This window comes from Camelina sativa, chromosome 9 (genome assembly GCF_030686135.1).
Source record: "Camelina sativa cultivar CO46 ecotype springtype chromosome 9, ASM3068613v1".
In the NCBI taxonomy this organism is placed as follows: Eukaryota; Viridiplantae; Streptophyta; class Magnoliopsida; order Brassicales; family Brassicaceae; genus Camelina; species Camelina sativa.
The window spans coordinates 8,958,033-8,980,966 of NC_141888.1; the positions used below are offsets into that span (position 1 = coordinate 8,958,033).

The following is a 22,934-nucleotide window of genomic DNA, read 5'->3' on the forward strand; positions in this document are numbered from 1 at the left end:
TACCTGTTTCAGTTTACATATACTATTTCTTGTCTTAATACCATAAATATACAGAAAATTTTCTCAAAATTTAATTATTATTTCTTTAAGTATATGTAGTAAATTAAATTAAATTAATTTAATTATTAGTTTTTGGCTAGATAGTAACCCGTGCTACAGCACGGGACACAATATTCAAGTGTTGACTAAGAATTATATTAATCCAGGTTTTGTAGCAAAGTTGTGTTGTTTTCATGTGATTACTTTTAAAATAAATCTAAACGTATTTACTTTGGAATGGGAAATACGTCCTTTCATGTCCCATCTCCTCACATCCCAACTCATCCCCTCTCGTCTCATCTCATCCCGTCTCGTCTAGTCCCGTCTCGTCCCGTATCAATCATAATTTTTCGTCTTATGTTCGTTCTTTTTTAAATTATTACTCGCTACATAATGTTTACTAAAAGAGATTGGGTAAAAAATAAAAATGGGATACCAGAGTTTTTCTTTGAATATTTTTTTATTTAGTTAGTTGAAATTATCAAAAAAATTATAATTTTCAAAAACTATATATCTGTTTTCAAAAATACCAAAATTTTAAAATTGCCTGTTCCAAAATAATTAGTTACATGTCGCATCCATATCAAAATTAGTGAAAACTTAACATTTGAATTTATATACTTATATTTTTTAATTTCCTATTTTTATCTAAAATTTATGACACTTTTTTTAAAAAAATTGTTCAATATATTGGTTCTCATTATGTGAATTACCCGTATCAGTTTACATATTATTTCTCGTCTTAATACCATAAATAGAATGGACCTTTTCTCAAAATTTAGTTATTATTTTTTAAAGTATATTCACTTAATTAGTAAATTAAATTACTTAAAAACACACTGGTAAAACATATATTCAGACAAATAATAAACCCTTTTAGGTTGTAAAATTTTAATTGTATAATATTAGAATTTTCCAAAAAAAATACTTGGCCACTCTTTTACGGTGTTTTGTCAATATTTTAGTGTATACGTAGAATATCGCTACTCATACCAAAAATAAACATGATCTTCATCTTCATCACGTGGAAAATATTAATTTTTTACAATCCATCCATAATAATCAAGCAAAGCCCGCTTTTGTTGAAAATATTAAAGTAATTTTTTAATGGGGTGTTAAATCTCGTCCAGTTCAGTCTCATCTCATCCCGTCTCGATCCATCCCGTTAGAAATTTTATGTCCAATAAATTTTTTCTTTTAAATAATTACATAGTAGGTAACATAAATTGTAAAGTTTAATGTTTGTTTTTAAATGGTTGAACAGTATAATTTTAATCTTAATAAAAATGCTTTAATAAATTTGGTTTTATACTTTAATTGACATATCTTATTATCATTTTAACATTGATATATTAAAATAAAAGATTTATATAGTTATTTGTTTAAATAATTGTAAGTTCAGTTTTAATGTATAAAAGTGATAAAATAATTAACCCGTTCTACAACAGTTTTCTATTAATGTTTTTAAAAATAATAATATCATAGAGATAAAACTTATTGTTGTCATATCTACAACTGAATTTTTCTTATTTTTTATTTCATATAGTTACGTGATATTTAATGATATACATGTATAATTTTTAAACTAATCAAAATATTTCTCATAGTTTACTTAGGAGTGTTAAATCCAAATATCATATTTCAATTTAATTTTAGTTGGATGATTGCATGTATATAACCTAGACGTATCTATTTTAAAATTGGAAACATGTCTTGTCTTGTCCAGTATCTTCTCGTCTTGTCCCATCCCGTCCCATCCCTTGTTGTCTTAATTTTTTGTATCCGGTAATATAATATGGTAATATACGGGTAAGAACTTTTGGTTGTAAATATATTTTGAAAAATTTTGTTTTAATAAATTTATTAATTTTAAGTTGTAAAACTTATTGATCATGGATTTGCTGGATTATATTTATAGATATATTTATTTGGTATAATATTTATAATACAAAATTTTTGGTGTCACTCTTTTTGACATCTGAAAAATTAGTGATCTGAAAATGAATTGTTAGAGAATCATACTTTTGTTTATTGACTCACTTGGTTGTTAATTTGTTATGCGAATATATATATTTATTTGCTTACGATAGATACATGAACTAAAATTTAATAAGTTAATTTGTTACTACAGAAAAATATTATTAATACCCAAGAGATAATAGGGGACAAATATTATTAGTGTTTATAGAACAAATGCACAGACACACTAAGCAGGAAGAAGATAAATTTATTGATAAATTTGCTTAATACATAGTTGACTAAATTTGATATATGATTGGAATGACCAAATTTTTGGCAGAAGTAACATCAAAGGCATCCGTCGCAATTACTATCGGGTGAACATTTGGTGTGACAAAGGTTGAAATAGTTATTTTCGCTCACGACTCACCTTAAATTTTTGGCTCCTCGACTCACACATCCCTGCTTCCACAGTGACAGCATACCTTAAAAATCATATAAACCATAATAATTTAATTTTTTTATATATTATTATAATTAGCAAAAACCTTGTCGACGTTGTTGACGTTTTTTGTTGTTGTGGTCTTCATCTTTATCACCTCTCGGTATATTAGGCTTTTTTATGAATTTTGTCTGCTTATGTTCAAGAGAAATACAAAGAAAAAATAAGAAAGATATAACCTAAACAAAAAAAACTACCAACATAGTTTTAAATAGGAAATGAAACTTAACTACGTTTATGCTTTTTGTTGTCACCTCGTTTGCAATATTTGTTAAAATGTTGGGTTGCTTAGTTAGTTTGTACTTGCCAAATAAAATACTAAAACCACATGCATTCATATAAGATCATTAGAGTTATGTTTCTGTCTAACTATGAAAACATTTGTATATATATGTTTCGATAATTGAAACCGAACCTTTCTAACTCATGGTGTTGGATATTATAATATGGTTGGACCTCGACAGCAACCATTTACCATTTACCAAGTTACCTGCAGACACACAATAACATATTATTAAAGATAATCCGGACAATGTAAAATCATGATTATGTGCTAATGGTTGAATGTCATAACATACAATAAAAAAAAAACTGATCTTACTCACCATTTTTTCACATTCGCATATAAGATCAACATCTGTAAATTGCTAATATGATATACGTTGAGTAGGAAGTAAATTGCGAATGTGAGCCGGTGATGGAAGAGTCAGGAATAGGAGAGTATATATAAATTTTTAAATAAGGAGTAGGTTTTCTAATTTTTTTCAATAATTTGCACACGCATTTAATCCAGTTTATCAAATTTGGAACTACTACCAAGTTAAGCGGGATTATGAAAATATATTTTGATAGGTAATTAATGAATTGATTGGATGCAAAGCTATACTACAACAGATTTCCCGAAATTTTAGAGGCATATGGAATCGAATATATATACTATTATAATTTGAGTAAATAGTCAACGTATATATATTGTTAGTTAAAGAATATCTTACGTATATGGAATGAAATCACTCATACGAATCAATCATGAAAATAGGATACGAATTTAATTTGAATAACAAATAAAAGAAAAATCTTATTTACTTTAAAACGTTAAAATATAGAAATTAAAAATGGGAAAGTCTGGAAATATTAGTAACAGCTTACTCAAAAATGCTTGAATCTGTTATGCCTGAAATTTCAGGAAGATAGCTAAATATGAATGATAAAACAACTAATCACGGAATCAGTTATATTCGGGATTTTGAAATTATATACATTCCTATATTTTTGTAAGAAACTCAGATATCAAGATCAAATTTAAAGGTAATATTATGGGAATATAGTAATTTAAATTATATTTGGAAGCATACATGGAAACTATAATATTCATGTTTTGGAAGCATATATGGCAAGTGCTATATTTGATCTGTGTAATCCGCTTATTTGTGGAAATAAGATTTTCTCACTAATTCTTAAAAAAATCATAGTGGGATTACTATTGGAAACAGCAAAAATTGCAGCTAAGGTGCATCGAACTTGGCACCTTCCGAAATATTAGAGCTTCATTGGACCAATATGCTATTAGAATTGTCTTAGCAAAATACACAATGTATTGCTTTTATTTATTATTTAGACGTAAAAAAACCATTTTAAAAGATCCGACCCGGGATCCGCGTGTTTATCCGTTTAGGATATGAACAAAATTTCGTTTTTACCCTTAATGAAGATATATTATTTCGTTATAACTCCAATGGCATACTCTTGTAATTTTTTACAAAACAAAGGTTTAGTCCATAAACTGTGTTTCAAAATAATAGTAGGGATATGATTTAAGGAAATACGACATGAAATTAACATATTCATGACATAACAATGAGTTACAAAACATTATTTAACATCGACACTTGCTTTAATAATATTTTTTACACTAACAAACATGATAAAGAATACCACAAAATTTTAGGATTTCGTAAACTTTCGGGGAAATGACGTATTTATTAAAAACTGGATTATTAATGAAATCACAAAAACATTGTTCTTGTGCTTTCATATTTCTTCACAGCACTTTGCTGTTGGTTTATCTCCGTAAAGTATCGCTGGTACACATTATGTGATCTCAATTTGGTTACAAGGTGGTTTCACCGAATTTTTGAACCCTTGTGATTTGATCGGCACTAGAAATGGCATGAGTACTACAGCAAATGTGATGCAAAGTAATTTTGTAAACTTCATGTTTTTGACTTTCTTCTCGAGTCCCTTCCAATGTTTTTCTTCTATATTAAAGAGTTTATTTAAGATTTTGATTTACTGTTTTTATTTATAATAAATTTATTATATATAGCCTAGGATCTGAAATTGTAACTGAAAAAGTGTTACATTGTGCAATGAATGTGTGGATTCCTTCTCATTATAATTATCTAATCAACAAAACTAATTCAAAGATAACAAACCGGAAAGCAAAACATATAATGTAAATTATTTTTTATTTCTATTAGAATATATTTTTTGGTTAAAATACAATATTACTTTATGTGAATATTTAATATGAAAAGGAGATATAATAAATATGATAATATTTCCACATTTCATAGATTTTTTTAATATAAACACTAAATTATAATATCTAAATATATATATATATATATATATTTTTTGGCAAATATTCATGACGGAAAGTATAGCCAAAAGGGCTGTAAAATAATATAATTAATTAAAATATCTAACTGTTATAAGATTGAAAAATAATTCCACGTCAAAGCTGAATTTTGAAACCATTTATTTAAAAATGATCAATAAACATAATATATTTTTAGTTTAAATCTTAAGATACCCTTAATATTATTATATTTGTGATTTTTTAAAAAATTGGTAATCTATAATAAAATTTATATCCCTTCAATTCATTATTACTATCCTACTATATTAATTGAGAATTACAAATATAAAACTAACCTTAAAAGTATACAAATTTACATTCAAATGCCATTAGAAATATCTAATAAAGATTAATTAATTAATTTAATAAAGATAATAAAATAAAAAATTGTTAATCATCTAATCAAATAAAATATGTTGAGCATATATAAAATATATACTAGAAGTTTTAAATAAAAAGTTTTAAATAATAATAAGTTTCCAAAAAAAAAATATTTTTTCTCTCTAATTAATTATAAACGAAATTACTAATTAATTTTTAAACTATATAAACTAATCATAATTTTAAAAAGGGAGAATTGCACCAACACCCACTTTAGGTGAAAGTTTTTGGATCTAGACATACTTTGTGATGCTAGTATACTTTTCCTTTACTTCTTACAATTTTTTATTATTTTTGTGACTATTTTACTTTTGATCATTTCTTTAGAAACAAACTAAAATCATAAAACTGGGAAGTGTCTTTAAAAATGGTAACAACAACACCTCTGCGACCGATCCGACTGGAGTTCAACTCCACTAAGTCGCGTTACCCCGCGTAGTAGGGATTGACTATGAATCGGATCTTATCGATTCAATGATAACAAAAAAAAAGCATAAAACAATAATTTCTCTCTCTCTCTTCATCGATTTTTCCATTTTCTTTTGGGAAAAATGTCAAAAAAATCATTAACTTTCAAATTTGGGAAGAAAGAAGCATGAACTTTTGAAATGTCATTTAAATCCCAAACTTTCAGTTGACTTTTCAATAAAATAACTAAGTTTTATTGATCCGGCCATTTGAGACATGACATTAAATATCCATCTATACTAGTATTTTTGCAGCAGTTTTTGCTCAAAAATACTTTTTGGAAAGTTTTTACATTTCAAGCGTTGACTTTAATATTAGTTACCAAAACTTCAAAATTAATTATAAGTAAGATTTAAAAAAATAAGGAAATCTCTCTACCTCATTCAAACATAAGGAAATTATCTTGAATTAATTATATGATTCCCTTTCATTTTTATTTGAATTTATATTTAAATTATCTTGAATTATTCTATAATACATTTAGTTAATAAAAATTGTGGCCCAATCAAATACCCCATCATAGTATAAGTTTTTCCTGCATATGATGTAATACTAAATTTTTAAAACGGACATATATTACTCAATAGATGAATAAAAATACGGGTACAATATCTCACATCGTCAAAAAAAATTGGGCAATGGTTTAAAGTCATACTATAAAAGAGGCCAAAATGATTCTGAATACAAATGAGTAGAAACCTTGATTCATCAGGCATTCAAACTTTAAAAACTTTTATTTGGTTTATTCCGGTTCTTTATTTTAAAGATTTTTAAAAGGTTAAATATGAAAAATATTTAAAACTTTTAAAGAGTTAAATATGATAAATATTATATTGTAGATACACAATAAATATTAAAAATTAAGATGATATAGTGTGAGTTAAAATATCTCGGGACGGGGTTATATAGCGGGATGGGTTTTATCGATATTTATATAAATTAAAAAATATCATTAATTCGGTGTTACATGGGTAAAACATCATTTCATTATTTTGTTGACGCTGTCAGTCAGAAAATCGATATATCTAATTAAATTGATTAAATAAATATTATGTTAAAAATAAATTATATTGCAGTATTATATGATTTATTTAACAATTATTATATAATTTTATCATATTTAACCAACAAATATAATTTATAATTTAAATATTTTAGTTATAAATAATTTTGCTCCGCGGGATACCGCGGATCCTAATCTAGTTAAAATAATAATAATGGAGTTAACTTCCGTTAACACTTAAACGACCGTCGTTTTTTTTAAAAAGAAAACTTAGACAAAATAAAAACAAATATGGGATTCGAACCGGTTCCCTAAAAGATGTTTTCCATGTAGCCATATCCAGTTAAGCTACATTGATTAATTGACAAATAGAGAAACGCATATATTTATATTGTTAATACAAAATCTTTAAACTAAAAGCACTAAACCATTTCTTCGATTTACGGATACGGTTAGCTGGTTCTCGGCAACATTGGAACTTACTCAATATCGTTCTCTTTTTCTCTCGTCTATATACATACATATATATTTATATATATACAGACGAGAGAAAAAGAAAACGAGAGTGGAGGGAAAGAGCAAAACAATGAAACACTTCTTATTGTTATTTATCTTCTCTTGTTACAATTTTTCTCACGTAGATAACCTCTATATATAGTGGGAAGGAAAACATGATGACTCGTACATTTGTTAAAGACACAAAGATACGTATACGAGTGTTGTTGACAAATGGTGATTAAGTGTTTCATCACAAAGACATGTATTGCATATAATAATAAGTGTCACTGAGGTGGAAGACACATGTAGTGATGGATAATCACATTTATTTTATAACACTCCCCCATGAGTATCCATTACTAATAATGAGTTATGCACTGCCTCATTAAAAACTTTGTCACGGAAAACCCCTTTCGGATAAAAACCATAACGAGGAAAAAATAGTACAGTGACATAAACTCCCCCTGCAACAGAGAGTCATATTCTCTTCATAAGTTTTCTAGATGACTCATATCAATCATTCTCTTGATTCTTCTGATCTAGTCGATATATGACAAAGATTTTGAAAAGAGATAGGCCTTCCCCATTGACATTTTCCTTTAAGGTTGATATTCTGCGTGTTATTTACTGCCTCGTTAAAAACCTTGTCATGGAAAAATCCAGCAGGATAAAAACCATGATAAGGGAAAAATGAGAGCAGTCACGCGAATCATCATATTCTCCCCCTGGAAGTATCATCTTCAAAAGATGCATTTTGATCTCTGAAGATGCATTCTGAATGAGGTAGTCGGAAGCACCTTTATAAATAACTCTGCTACATTGTTACTTGAGTTGATGGACTGGCTATCAACTTTTTTGTCCTTCTTGAATTCTTGAGTGTAGGAGAAAAATTTTGGAGGAACATGTTTTCTCTTGTCGCCCTTGGTGTAACTTCCTGTAAATTGGGCAACATATCCAACGATGTCTTCAAACAATGTTGCTATAGTTACTATCTTGCTTGCTTCTTGCATATCTTCGGGCATAAATCTGAGCCATTACAAATTCTTGACATGCTTCATGAACCATAATAATTTTGGTATGCTTGAACAAGCGACGACCAAAGTCTGTCACTAAACTCCACGAAGTCGTTGATTTGTGATACATCTTTATATGTAACGATACAAATCTTCCATCTGCAAAACCAACTAAACCAAACTCAAGGGTTCCAAAATATAATAATCCCAAGTTAATCATACCTTTGCAATAGCAGATATGTTTTAACTCATATCAAAATCTACTCATAGGGAATGAGTCATATGCTGCAAAGAGATTAATAGTAAATGCTATGTACAATTCATAAAATATATAAATGCTCGTCAGCAATTTAGTATGGTCTTTCATGACCATGTATGTAGCCTACTTTGATGATGTTTAAATAATCATGTTTACGAGTTCTCGAGAACATAATTATGACATCATATATCTTTCGGAGTAAGCTCTTCAAGCATTCTGTGAGGCGTATTCCAAGTCATTCATATAGCATCTTTGTTTGATAATATAGGGTATTTTAACAAAACATGGCGTGACACACCATTTTGTTATATATCATTATACCCTTCTGATGCTTGGACCAATAGTCCAAAAATTACTAGTCTTTCATACGAGTTTAATATAGACTTAATTACCTCTTTATTGGCCAATATATATCTCTATACGCTCACAAGCAGAGATTTATGATCCTCATTAATCACATTGCGCGATAAAACATTTTTATTGTCGACATGTATGTCTTTGGTTCCATATTTCCCGTAATGACATGGTTAATCAAGATCTCTTTAATCATTATATAAATGATTTTATTCAAATACCTTATTTCGTTATTAACCATGTCAATCCGTTTTTCTGCTCCTCTTTTGAGAGTATAAACCTCTTTTTAATTTGCTCATTTTTTCGAGGATTTTATTTATCTTAGGAACCAAAGTAGTCTATCACATTTCTTATGTGTCATAGACTTAGTATATCATCCGTCAGAGATATATTTTTATTGGAGCATTTCTAGCTAGGATGTGAGATTTCTTGGAACTACAAGTTCATATTCATTTATGCGAGGCTCAATATGAAATTCCATCCATCAGCTTTTTGCATTTGATTTGCAATATATTTTTTGAATAGTGATCTATTGAACTTTTAAACTTTCAAGTTCATATTCATTATATTTATTTGTTCAATGATCTCAAACTATTCGATGATTCTCCCACAATGATCGAGAAGTTTATCATCTAACATGATGATATGAAAATCTTGCAATAAGCACATCTCTCATAAGATGGCTTTCACAATATTAGAGCGGAGACTCATCTCCCGCATCTATATATCTCATCCTCCATGGATGATATTTTTATGCGGTGTGGGGGAGCATTTTAAAATATATATCACACACCCATAAGATTCAAAATGAAAAATATTTGATCGCCACCCATGAATACATAACATGGGAGAAATCTTTCTTTAGAAATTGTTGGCCTCATATATAATATTGACTACATGCAAAACTGCATGTTCCATGTTTTGACATGGAGATTAAATCACCATGAACCGTTTTGCAATCTCTTGGGGTTGGGCTGCGAACGATTCATTACATCTCATTTCAAGATGAACATCACGTATGTTCCACTTTATCAAATTCAACATATATATGTGATAAACTATAGGATATGATTTCACCAAAAGTTATATCGTTCTGGGGTGTCAAACTCACCAAATTTTATCACTTATGTCGATGTGGGATTCTTTTAATTCTCTCCCTTGAGATGATAACTCTTGGAGTTCATTCATCTCGTACTGAATCCTACTTTAGGATCAACAAGATAACAAATTCGTTCATGTGTATTATCTTAGATCCTTATAAAAATGTCAGACTAGTATCATCCCCTCTCAATATGATGACTTTCAAGTCCATTCACTTTTGACCAAATCTAATGTTTTAGATCTGTTATATTGGGGGTCTAATTTAAGGGAGTATAAAGAAATCTACATCATATATATACAATGAGCTTGTTAATCGAAAAGGATGGTGAACGGGCCAACATTATATGATTCTGGAGACATAGTCTACCACATAATTAAGGAGGAGGTATACAACCATCGACTTCATAAATAATAAATTTAAATAAACTAACAGAAATTCATAAACGACTTCATAAAACAACTTTTGTTTCTCTAAACAAAATCTACTGGGATGGCTTGACCGATAACACAATGCTTGAAGCATTAGGTAAATTCATATTTACTATCATTTTGCCTTTTTTTTTTATGATGTAATCATAGACATGCGTATCTCCAATATGGTCAAACTTGTGATACCATATTTATTTATAGCCTCAACATAATAATCTATTTCTTTTTATATAATATATTATGATTATTTTTTCCTTACATTTTAAGATAAATTTTGTTATATTTTTGATAAATTTATTATATTTAATATTATCTATTTATTTATTTATTGTTATATTGTTGATAAATTGTAATAGTACCCACATGATCATGTTCATATGGATTCAGAGCCGGCCCAAGTTAATTGGATGCCTAAAGCGGAAAAATATTTATTCACCATTAAACATAGTTAATTTTTTTATTGAAAAACATGCATTTGGAGGGTTCGAACTCAGCAACCTTGTATGTAAATGAAGGTGCTGACCACTGTACCACAACAACTTTTTGAAAAATGATGCCCATAAATTCTACTATATTATATGCTGCCTAAAGATTTTGCTTTACCTGCTTTAGCTATGGAGCAGTCCTGTATGGATTTGATGTGTTGTTGTACTTAAACCATTGTAACACCCATGAACCAGATTTTGGGTTTTAGGTAAAGTTGTCGATCAACACCTTATGCGAACAGGTTAATCAGTTCGATTTTAATTATCTGGTTTGCATGGTTGGTTAAGAGAAACCCTAAGACTCGAGTTTTAAGGAGATAACCCGACTTCCCAAGTCTTTTAGCCGCTTTTGACACGTTCCAAAGAGAAAAAGAGAAGAGAGAGAGTTTTCCAGTGAGTGTTCTTGAGTTTTCTGGAGATCCTTGTCTTTGTTGGTGAGTTTTCTTCCTGGAGAGTGTGGATCTAAAGCTAGGGACATGTGGGGAAGGTTGCTGTGGTGCTAGCTTCGTCGTTTGGGTTTAGATATCCCTGTTTTGCAAAAGTGAGTGCATGACCATGGTTTATCTAAGCTAAGATCTCTGTTTCTGTGACTTTGTGTGATGTGTGATTGATTTCTTTGGGTGTTTCTGTGTTTTTCGTGACCTTTATGGCTTTGATTTACTTCTAGGAATGCTTGGGACGCATGAAAAGTGTTTGGAGGCAAGATTTGGAGCTTCTGATCGTAGAGAATCGATGCTCAGCATTATTGGGCGACACCAGGAAGGCTTTGGCGAGTGTTGGACGACACCATGTAGGAAAACCTAAGACTCGAGTAAGTTGTGGCTTTGGTGAGCAATGGAGATGTGGGCTCATCTTGTATTAGCTTCAAGTCGGTTTTGGCTTTGCATAAGGAGAGATCTACGAATCCGGCGATAAAGCCACCGAAAACCGACCACTGAAGCTAATACAAGACGAGCCCAGATCTCCATTGCTCACCAAAGCCACAACCAACCAGAGAAAGAAAAAGACGCTTGAAGAGGCACAAAACCCAGATCCGCCAAAAGAACTACTTGGTCGATGCTTTCCTCAAGCAATCGAACCAAGATGCCTCCCATGGCCACCCACAAGCACCTCTCTAATGCCATGTGCCTGACTATCACTGGATCTACCAACTAGAGCATATCGGAGAGAAGGACTGCTGCTACTTCCAGAGAAAGACACGACGACGAGAAGGCCACTAAGAAAGAAAGAAGAAAGAGAGGGAGCCCTCTGTGGTGCCAGTAGGGCGAACCGGAGAGGCAAGCAGCGGCTTAGATCTAGGGTTATTTTTAAGAAAGAAGGAGGAGCGACTAGATACAAAAATTATTTTCTCTTAAGAAAATTTTATTAGTATTTTTTATATAATCATCATAAGTTACAATGATATAAGAAACATTACAGGGAATTAATATGATCCATGACATAATAATACAATTTCTATCATCATCATCGTTATTACATAATTTTTGTAGTCACCAGTAGTCACATAATAATTAATATCTTGAACTTCCACAAGAAGGATAAGGAATACCACAAAATCCTAAAGCAGCGTGAGCTTGCGGGGAGGTGACTAATTGCTTGAAAGCTGGGTTTTTAATGAAATCACAAAAACATGGTTGTTGTGCTTTTAGTTTCCTGCAGCACTCTGCTGACGGTGGAGTTCCAACAATTATTGTTGGTACACATCCTGTGATCTCAATTTCAGTGCAAGGCGGTTTCACGGAATTTTCAACCATAGATGATTTAATCGTGGCTAGAGATGACATGAGGACCACAACAAATGTGATGCATACTAGTGTTGTAAACTTCATTGTCTTCTTCTTTTCAGTAATTCCAATACTTTTTCTGTGTTTAAAGAGTGTACTTGGGATGTTTAGTTTATGTTTTTAGTAGTCAATTTGTAAATATATATATAGATGAGGAGGATCTGAAATGTGAGAGTGTGAATTGAATGTGTGAATTATGAGTATATTTCTAGTCAACAAAATAAATTAGAAAACATCAAAATAGATAAGCAATACCATATAATGTGAGTCAATTTGGATTTTTACTATAATAGTCTTTTTTGGGCTTAAATTTAGAATATTACCAAAAATAAAATTTTCTTTGGTGCATTCTTTCAAAATTCTTACCCTCTATTTACCCGTTTAAACTCAAGGAGTATGAATTTGGATCCCATTTGTTCAAGATGTTTCTAAGCAGATGAAACCATAGATCACATTCTCTTCTATTGTCCACAAGACAAACAAATATGGGAACATTCTAATATACCAATTAATCTGTTACTCTCTACGTCTTTTAATAGTGAACAATTCATTACCACCTTCTTGGAAATGCAATATACAGACGGTCTTCCTCCAAACACACAAATGATACCTTTCTCGCTACTTTGACATATTTGGAAGTCTCGAAACAATTATATATTCAATACTATTCGAGAAAAACCAATAAATGTTGTTCAGCGTGCAAAAGGAGACGTCGTGGATTGGCACAATCATAATCCTCATACAAGCCATCAACGATCTCAAATACACCAACACCCATGTACCTATTAGCAAAGACCGACACATCAATATTGAAATGTAATTATGATGCAGCTTATGATCATCACACTACACAAGCAAAAAGAGGCTGGGGTTCATTGATTCTTGGAACTGCATTATCTCAACTTGATGCTGAAGCAAAATCACTTTTAGCGGCCATACAACAAACATGGATAAGAGGAATTACCTCTGTTTGCTTTGAAGGAGACTTCTGAAGTATTAACAAAAATCTTAAACAATCAACACATTGATATTACAGTGAAGAATATTATTCGAGATATCATAAGCTGGGCCAACAAGTTTCATGAAATTCTGTCTGTTTTCACAAAGAGATGTTTGTTTTCAAGTGGGAACCGCATGATTTTCACTTGCCATATAAGGGTTTTAAGAATGCAAGGAAGAGGTCCGTCTGATTCGTGACGATGTGGATCAATGCGAGCGAGTATTGATATACAGTAGAAGGTACCTAAATAAATATATTGTTAACTGAAAAGGAAATCAGAACTCCATGACAGTAGATTTTAGTCGTTGATGGTCGTCAAATGGCCAACTGTAGTAAACTTACAACATTTTATTTTTCTTGTTTTTTTTTTTGGTGTAAATGTTAAGAATAGTAAACAACATATACCAAAAGGAGGTAGTGTTAGTAAGGACATGGCAGTGAGCCTAACTTGTTTCATCCCATAGTGATGGGATCATCTACCCTACGCTCTCTAGTCATTTGATGTTCTAACAAATTCAAAAATCGTTTATATTTTCATGAACGTATATTTGTATCACGCTGTAAATATTCTTTGTACCAAGGTTCTCAATCTGAAATCCTTTGTACCAAGGTTCTCAATCTATTACTAAAATGCGACATCAACAAAAGAAAAGTATATATCTCCATCATTAACAGAGAACATATCTAAGAAGACATCAAGTAATTTACATGACGAATCCTATCCAGGAAAAAAGAAGCAAGCAAACACAATAAGAAAGGTGGTCTTCTCCGGAAGCATACACATCTAAAAGTTTCTGAATGCTTACTGAGGCAACTCAAGATCAGGTCTCCGATCAAATGCATCACTAGTAGAATCATCTGGAAATGCGTCTGGATATGTAGCAAGAATCTTACTTTTGATGCTCCTAAAAGACAAGAAAAGGACTCATGAGCCACATACGAAGAATCTAAATGCTCTTAATTCAGAACTAACTGTAAAACGGATACAGCATCAGAAGAAGAAAGGGGAGCATACCTTAGTTTCAAGAAAATGTAATCGAGGTCTGCTTTCATTGATTTCAAAAGACGGGTGTTTCTAGCGAACTCCAACGATACATCAGCAAAGCAATTCTCTGCAAAGTCATTGTAGTGTGCAAGAACCGCATTGCTATCTTGTAGCCTCCCTAATCTACCAAAATTTGCACACAAGGATTCATCAATAACCATCATCACACAACATACTGAGTTCTTCATATAAACCAACTCAACAGAGAATTTAAAAAAAAAAAAAAAAAGATTATTCAAACATACATGAGATGCTGCAAATGTCTGAGTGAATTGAGATCTTCTGTCTTGACAAGAGTTTTAAATTCTTCAGATACTTCTTGTGAAGCTGCTCTTATGGACTCTTCCATCTCTTTAGTAACCTTTTAATTAGACAAGAGCAAAATTAATTACATTAGGTAATCAGTAATTAATATCTCTAATCAGCAGACAGACACAGAACTGAACAAGAGATTCCAAATTGCTCAATACATGCCTAACCAAACATTTCACAGATTGCATCAAAATTGTTTACAAAATCGAGTTTCTCTTATCACAGAGATTCAAAGTCTCAAGGAACCAAATCGAAATCATAGATCTCAAACGAATTCGAAAACTGTTCAACTCACAGAATCGGCTCTCACTTTTGTTGTACCCCAACGGACGATTATAGCTAGACTTCGAGATCCGGGGTTCAATCGGACTTCAACATTTTCGATTATCGAAGCTTTTTATTTTAACTGTTTTCTACGATTTGGTGTAGTGAGTGATGGGCCTCGTGATGGGCTAATGAGTCTGGTGCTGGGCTGGCTTTAAAATTTGTTAATATTTATGGTTTAACTATAATAAATCTTCCTCATATTTATGGTTATGTATGCTTGTAACAAGATAAATTTTTTATTTCACCATAAAGAAAAAAAGACTAGAACATAATAATAATCCTAGTCATTACATATTAATTATTTTTCTAGATATAGTGAGGTTTTCAACAAATAGGAAAAGGAATATTACAAGCTTTGTAGGTTTTGCGAGCATTTGGAGAATTAAAAAGAGCTTGTGACCACTCGCCTTTTATGAATTCACATAAACACGGTTTGTATTCTACCATTACTTGACAGCAATGTGCGACTGGTTGGATTAAAGGATTGGTTAAGGGTAGTAAACATGGTACAATAACATTCATTACAACGCATATCAGTTTCTCTTCGATCGGATTCGGACCTTCAACTATTGTGGTGGCTCTGATCAACGTTGGAGACAGTTGGATTACTATCACCAGTACGAGCATTACCAATGTTGTAAACTTCATGTCTTGCAATTTTCTTTTTTTTTTTTTTTGTAAGAATATTGAGACTTGTTTCGGTTTTTTTAATTGCTGGCAAAACTGATTATATATAGATGGAAACGTAAATGCATATCATGTTTATGGGTGGCAATGTGGCATGCGTTGATTCTGTATAATAATTTATAAGATTACCTAAATAACTAGAAAATCAAAAGAATTAAATTGCTTTGGCACTCTATGGCCCTGATTGGTACAAGATTTTTAACATTTAAAAAAAAATTAAAGTCTTGGATATCATTTATTTGCCAATCATACTTTTTGACTTTTAACCTTTTTAAAGCTTTGTAAGTCACTTTTATTTTTTCCTTCTTTGTTTTCTCAGATTTTTTAAAATGTCAAAACCAGGCTTTAAAATTGAACAAATATAAAACTTTACTTTTTTCTCTCCAATTATACTTTAAAACTCTCCAAAAGTTTATATATAAATTTTTCATAAATTATTTTTACACATTAATTATTCTTATTTTTTCTCCTTTTTTAAGATCTATTTCAATAATTATTATTTTTATTTTCATCATCATCATTAATATCATCATTTTAATATATTTTAATAATAAAAGTAACAACTTCAGTTTTAAAGTGTTTGTTACCAATCAAATTCTAACAGTTAAAATTTCTACAGTCAAAGCATCTACATCCAAATTCTCTACAACTAAAATTTTAAAGTTAAAATCTTTACAGTTACCAATCGGGGCCTATATATAGTCAAATAACGTTTAATGCACATGATCTGATTTATGGAAATTCACTTTAAGATGTTATCTATAGGTTTAAATATGTTGTGCAAAAAGGATTTAAATGTTTCCGAGAATATAAATAAATTGATATATATATTTGATATTTGATTTTTAGTCTTTGGGATATTTTCTTTTGTACGTAATTTTAGAGGTATTTATGAAATAAATTATATATCCCTAAATCTTAAGGGAATTATTTAAAATGTCTCTTTTCATACTAGTTTCTAAATAAAATTATCCAAAATGCTTCCAAAGTTTTAAATATACTCAAATAAGTGTGTAACCTTATAAAAGCACACACAAACTATCTTTATAAGTGAACTTTTCTTTTATAAATATCCTATAAATACTGTGTAACTACTTTCTAAAAACCTTATAAAACATTGTAAAACCTTCTAAATTACATTGTAATTTTTTATAAGAACTTAATAAGACTTTGCAAAAACTTTGATCGATTCTCCAACTAACAGTTATCATCATTCAAGAGGTACATTCTAAATCTTATTGAAATTTATAAATTTTTCATAGATCGAGACTCCAAGTAGCAGTTTTTCATCAAGAAGTACCTTTTAAACCTTATAAAACTTTATAAACTCTTAAGATTTAATTAATGATATTTTTGAAAATAGACAGCTAAAAGGACTATTTTTGAAAAGAGAGAACTCAAAATAGCATTTTTAAAAAATTATCCTAAAACTCGAAAGCTTAGGTCTATTTGCTTCGAAACTTGGATTTTCTGCCAATTATTGAACAAGAATAATGGGTTTTATTCTTTTCATGTACATTAAAATCTACTCCCTCTGTTTCAAAATTATAAGTTTTTTTTTGGCTAAAAGCACAAAGATTAAAAAAACAATAAACATTGTATCATTTAACCAAATTCAACCGGTAGAAAAAAAATACTGCAGAATTTAAATAGTCAAAAATTATTAAATTAATATAAAAAGTATATAAGAACTTTTAAAAAATCTTATAAAATAGAATAAAAACAAAAAGCCTAAAAGATCTTATATATTAGAACAGAGGGAGTAATAGATATCCTGTCCAACAATCATCACATGTCTCAGACCTATTTGCTCCTTTTGCAAGAAGCGCTGTCCATACAAAGTAGCTAGCTCTCCAACTTTCTGGATCAATATCCTGTTCCACTTCTTTTATTGATGCTAAGGAGTTAAGTTGGATGGCCGAATTTTGTGAAATGGAGTTCTGATGCACATATATACAATGTTTTTAAGTCATGTTATGACATGTATAATGTGTCTGATATAAAATTGGCATCACAGGGGGAATAAGACTGTTAGTATAAAACTGTTAATATAAAATTGGGAACAATAGTGTGTATATATATATATATATATGCAAGTTAGGAAAATATGAAATTGTAAGCATGACGTAGATGAAGCCTTAAACAGCTAAGTTATGTACACATGATCAAACCTTAAAAAACCATCAAAAAGAGGAAATGATAGTTACTATTACAGTAGAGTTTAACTTAGAATCCAGGTATATAAAAGTAACCCGGCAAAGTAAACACTGCACCCACATATTATATTGTGTTCTCTCTACTATTACAAACCATTAAACATGAAAGAAAAAAAAATGTCCGAACAAATGGTTAAAAGCTTCAGATCACACGGAGCTCTGTCAGAAAGGCAGCGCATAGATCCAGGAAGAGAAACTGAGGACCATTAACTCTCTGGATATCCAGCAAGTACTTCTCTTCGCGAGCTTTGTATAGCTGTTTCAAAATCAAAAGCGAACTCAGAAAAGTGTAAAATATGTGACCACTGTTGTTTGAAAACAGTTAGTTCAAGTTTTAAGGATAGTTTTAGTGTCTGTCCTAGCTGGTTTAGTTTTGCTGAACCACTAGGAAAACAACCAAGTAACCTAAATACTATTGGGATATAACAACAGCTCGATTCTAAGAACTTAAAACCTTTGAACGGTTCATATTCCTTTAACAAACCGAACTGGGCTGTTGTTTTTCTTTCTCCTACGAATCTTGTAGTTACCTGAAGTTCAAATTTGATGACAGTGGGTGAACTCATGGCACAGTCATCCTCAATGATGCTGGATTCATCTCTGAAGTGCAGCTGATTGTTGACCATAGTATTCTGACCATCAGCAGAACCAGGAACCCATCGACATTTCATGTTGTAGTGCCCAATCTTCTTCCAACACACATTGAGTTCTTGAAGAGCTTTCAAAACTTCGTTCATGATTTCACGAGGATGCGCATGGGACTGTTCAAAATAGTATGGTAACAGATTGATTATCGATTTGGGTATGTAGAGGTAAAGAGTACTCATTCAAAACAAGATAACAAATTTTAAGATACCAAATTTCCAAATAACTTGATGTGTCTGGCAAGACGAAACATATAACTAAGGGGGGTGTATTCAACTTGATATTTTAAGTGATTTGTGTAAAAGTTACAAATCCTATGTTATTCAATCATGAATTTTAAAAACTCTCCTGAAATCTACTGTTATTGAACTGATGATTTAAAAATCTACTTTAAAATCCACTGTTATTCAAAACAGTTTGTGGATTTGGATTTTAATAAGTTTTAGGGATTCTGGAGGATTTGAGAGGATTTGTTTAGTTAAAAATACAGAAATCCAAATCTCATGGTTTTAGGTGGGATTTGAAAGAAATTTCCTATAAATCATATCAACTTCCCTAAAATCTATAGAAATTCCAAATTTACTAAATCCCATCAAATCCTCAAAATCATTGGATTTCATTCAACAAGTTTATGATGAGGAACAAACCTGAAGTCCAAGAGCCCATTTCCGGTCAACTGGGACCTGTGATCTTGCTCCCAACCCATAGTGGTCCACCTGTGCAGGAACCCAGTGGCCTACAGGTGAAGCAGCCGCTTCAGGTGTGCGCATAGGATTCGAACCACTGTCCTAGATGAGTCAAGTTGAAAAGGTGAAAATATTAGTAGAAAGCCACAGCAAGACCTTGGGGTTGACCAGCTGACTATATCATGTCATAAAAGAGTTAGGCTTTCTGTGGCCCTTTCAAGATTTAAATGTTTGAAAGCTATCCACTGGGAGAAAAGAGAAACACGTACTGTTGTCTCCTGAAACTCGGATTCAAGATAGCCACTTGGGACACGGAACCGGTTGTCCAATAACAGATAGTATGTAACAGTGGCCTGAGACAAGTAGGAAGTGGCATTTCAGTGACTACTGGAAACTAGTTTAATGGAACAAAAGATTACAGAATAGAAACTACATACATCGTTTTGTATTCTGTTGCGAAGAGATTCCATGACCTGGTTTCTGTCAAATCCCAAGTTAAGCACTTCTTGAATTATCTCCTCATTGATCTGGAAAATAAAGGAGAAGTTGTTACTATTACCGCAAGTGACTCTTTTAATTTCTAAATGGCGCTAAAACCAACCTTTTTAGCCTGCTCTACTGTATCTGGTGGAGAAACAGCAAGATAACGAGGAAGATGAGTCTGGAACCAACGGTGTTGACGGATCTCAGGAATGGTGATTCGTTTCACTGGGTCAACTATAAGCATCCTTGGGATCAGGTCTCTAGCCTCAGATGATAAATGGCTTGGAAGAGTGTAAATCCCACCCTAAAGAGAAATTAACACCTTGGATTAGTTGCTTCACATAAATATGAATCCAATTGAGAAGGGTCTTTGAGCTGAATCAAAGTAAAATGTACAATACCTTTATTTTCTTGAAAAGGTTGGGAATGTTTTCATCATCAAATGGAAGAGTACCACACAACAGAGCATACAATATGACTCCGCAACTCCATACATCTACTTCAGGTCCAGCATATAATTTACCTGATATAACCTGCAACAAGTAGTAAGAAGAGGTGATTCAGATCAAAAGAAAGCGAAAGGAGACATAGGTAATAAAGAGCTCGGTAACTCTACTAAGATGAATACCTCGGGAGCAGCGTAGTTGGGGCTTCCACAGCTTGTCTTTAGAAAGTGACCATCCCGCATGACATTACTAAGACCAAAGTCTGCAATCTTAATGTTGCACCTCGAATCCAGTAGTAAATTCTCAGGCTTCAGGTCTCTGTGGACAACCATATTACGATGGCAATACTCAACACCAGATATTATCTGCTCAGATACAAGTCAAAAGCTATCAACACTCAAAACTCATAGAAGACAATGTTACGCTACAAACACACTGGTTGTAGTAAGAGAAAACAAACCTGCTGGAAAAAGTTGCGAGCCTCATCCTCTTGTAATCTGCCTTTTTCTACAATATAATCAAAGAGTTCTCCGGACTTGACATACTCCATCACAACATAAATGTCACTTGGTGTCTCAATCACCTCATATTGCCGAATGATATGAGGATGCATAAACAATCTGAGAATTTTGATCTCCCTTCTCACTGTAAAAGAAGAAATATACATACATTAAGATAAAACGAAACAGATCAAACCGTTTAAAACCTCAAATATACATATCCTCTCTCATGCAATAGGAAGAGATATTAAATTATCAAAGGCAAAACTCATTTTGTTAAAGAAACCTCTCAAGCTACAACAACCTAACAGTACATTTTGTATACCTTTCTCTTCCATTTCCATGTTCTTGATCTTACGGCGATTGAGGATTTTAATAGCAACCTTGTGGCCAGTGACAACATGCTCAGCTATTTTCACCTTCCCAAAAGATCCAATTCCAAGAGTTTTACCAAGCTTGTAATTCGGTAAAATCGATTCCACTCCATTATTGCCAAATCTATTCGATGAATGATCCATTTCCTGCCCCACAAATTCCAACATAATAAAAAGCTAGTATTAAGAAGCTCAATTTCATTTCATCAAAACTAATTAATCTAAACCAAAACTGTAAGCTTGTAACAACAACATACACCGACATAAACTACTAGTAATGGTCAGGTGGTTTTACTCTGAAACCAAACCACAGACTTACAAAGCAAACACAAAATCAAAGGTAATTATTTGAGAATTAGCAGACCAATTTTGGGTTTAGAAGACGAAATTGATAAACTTTTAACAAACCCCAGAAAAAAAGTCAATTTACCTAAAAAAGCTTCTTAATTTCGCAAACCCTCTTCGAGCAGATCCCAGAATCAAAAAGCCCAGAGAACTTATTGAAACAAAGGGCGAAGCAATAGGGCAGAAACAAGAGGAGAATCTGATTTATAGAGAGAGAGAAGAGAGAGAGAGGGGAATCGTGGAGTAATTAATAATCAGAAGAAGAAGAAGTTCTTGGGGAACTCAGATTCCAAGTCGTATGTGACGCAGAGCTGAGTCAGGTACTTTGGTCCTTGATGGGGTGATCTCAGAGTAAAATTGGTAATGACGAAGAATCAAGAACCCAGATTAAACATTTATTGCAATTGCAAAAGCCCTTTAATTAGGGCCATTTCTGTTTTTCTTTGGAAAAAAATTAGTTTTCTGTTTTTTTCTTTTTGTTTTTTAGGTTTTTTTGATAATTTTCTAAGAGCATCTTGCAGCCCATATCACCAATTTTTTAATTCAAAACTAAGAAATTCTATTTTGGAATTGGGTTTTACTCCAATCCTACTTCATTTTTAAGTAAAAAGTAAAAATATCCAAATTGTAGTGTAAAATGAAATTAGAGGTTTCCAAATATAGAGAAAAAAAATAGAAATCTCTATTTTGGAGATGAAATTAGAGATGAATCAGAGTAAAATTGACTTCAAACTCTATTCTGAAGATGGAAATAGAGATGAGTTAGAGATGGTCTAATACATCAAACAAGAATTACATGAATAAATTATTTGATAATACCATATTTTTAGTTTTTACTATTTTTGAATATTTTGTATTCAAAATAAAATTAATAACATAAAAGAGACATTAAAACGAATAGAACTAATAAAAATTAGGGAGATTCTCGAAAATAGCACCAAAATAAGTTTTT

At 31.4% G+C, this 22,934-nt stretch overlaps 2 protein-coding genes and 1 pseudogene across 4 annotated transcripts; all 3 read right to left on the reverse strand.

The window, feature by feature from the left end:
• Positions 1 to 14,503: 14,503 nt before the first annotated feature.
• Positions 14,504 to 15,742, reverse strand: LOC104710762 (kxDL motif-containing protein LO9-177-like). 2 transcript variants are annotated; one of them, XM_010427414.3, is made up of 4 exons: positions 15,584 to 15,742; positions 15,207 to 15,322; positions 14,932 to 15,084; positions 14,504 to 14,821 (listed from the first exon to the last, which is right to left on the reverse strand). In XM_010427414.3, the coding sequence occupies exons 2-4, from the start codon at positions 15,308 to 15,310 to the stop codon at positions 14,719 to 14,721; spliced, it is 360 nt and encodes a 119-aa protein (XP_010425716.1). In that variant the 5' UTR covers positions 15,311 to 15,322; positions 15,584 to 15,742; the 3' UTR covers positions 14,504 to 14,718. The 2 variants fall into 2 exon arrangements, with proteins under 2 accessions (XP_010425716.1, XP_010425715.1); XM_010427413.2 differs by having other exon boundaries at positions 15,569 to 15,704.
• A 72-nt stretch (positions 15,743 to 15,814) lies between these two features.
• On the reverse strand, positions 15,815 to 16,344 carry LOC104710763 (non-specific lipid-transfer protein 2 pseudogene; annotated as a pseudogene). The gene has a single exon (XR_015567219.1). The product of XR_015567219.1 is annotated as a non-specific lipid-transfer protein 2 pseudogene (transcript).
• A 2,131-nt stretch (positions 16,345 to 18,475) lies between these two features.
• Positions 18,476 to 22,533, reverse strand: LOC104710764 (SNF1-related protein kinase catalytic subunit alpha KIN11). Its single transcript, XM_010427416.2, has 11 exons — positions 22,068 to 22,533; positions 21,589 to 21,784; positions 21,224 to 21,408; positions 20,946 to 21,128; positions 20,719 to 20,850; positions 20,436 to 20,621; positions 20,272 to 20,361; positions 20,104 to 20,187; positions 19,796 to 19,936; positions 19,034 to 19,264; positions 18,476 to 18,759 (listed from the first exon to the last, which is right to left on the reverse strand). Exons 2-11 carry the CDS (start codon positions 21,779 to 21,781, stop codon positions 18,646 to 18,648), a joined length of 1,539 nt encoding a protein of 512 aa, XP_010425718.1. The 5' UTR covers positions 21,782 to 21,784; positions 22,068 to 22,533; the 3' UTR covers positions 18,476 to 18,645.
• Positions 22,534 to 22,934: the final 401 nt, after the last annotated feature.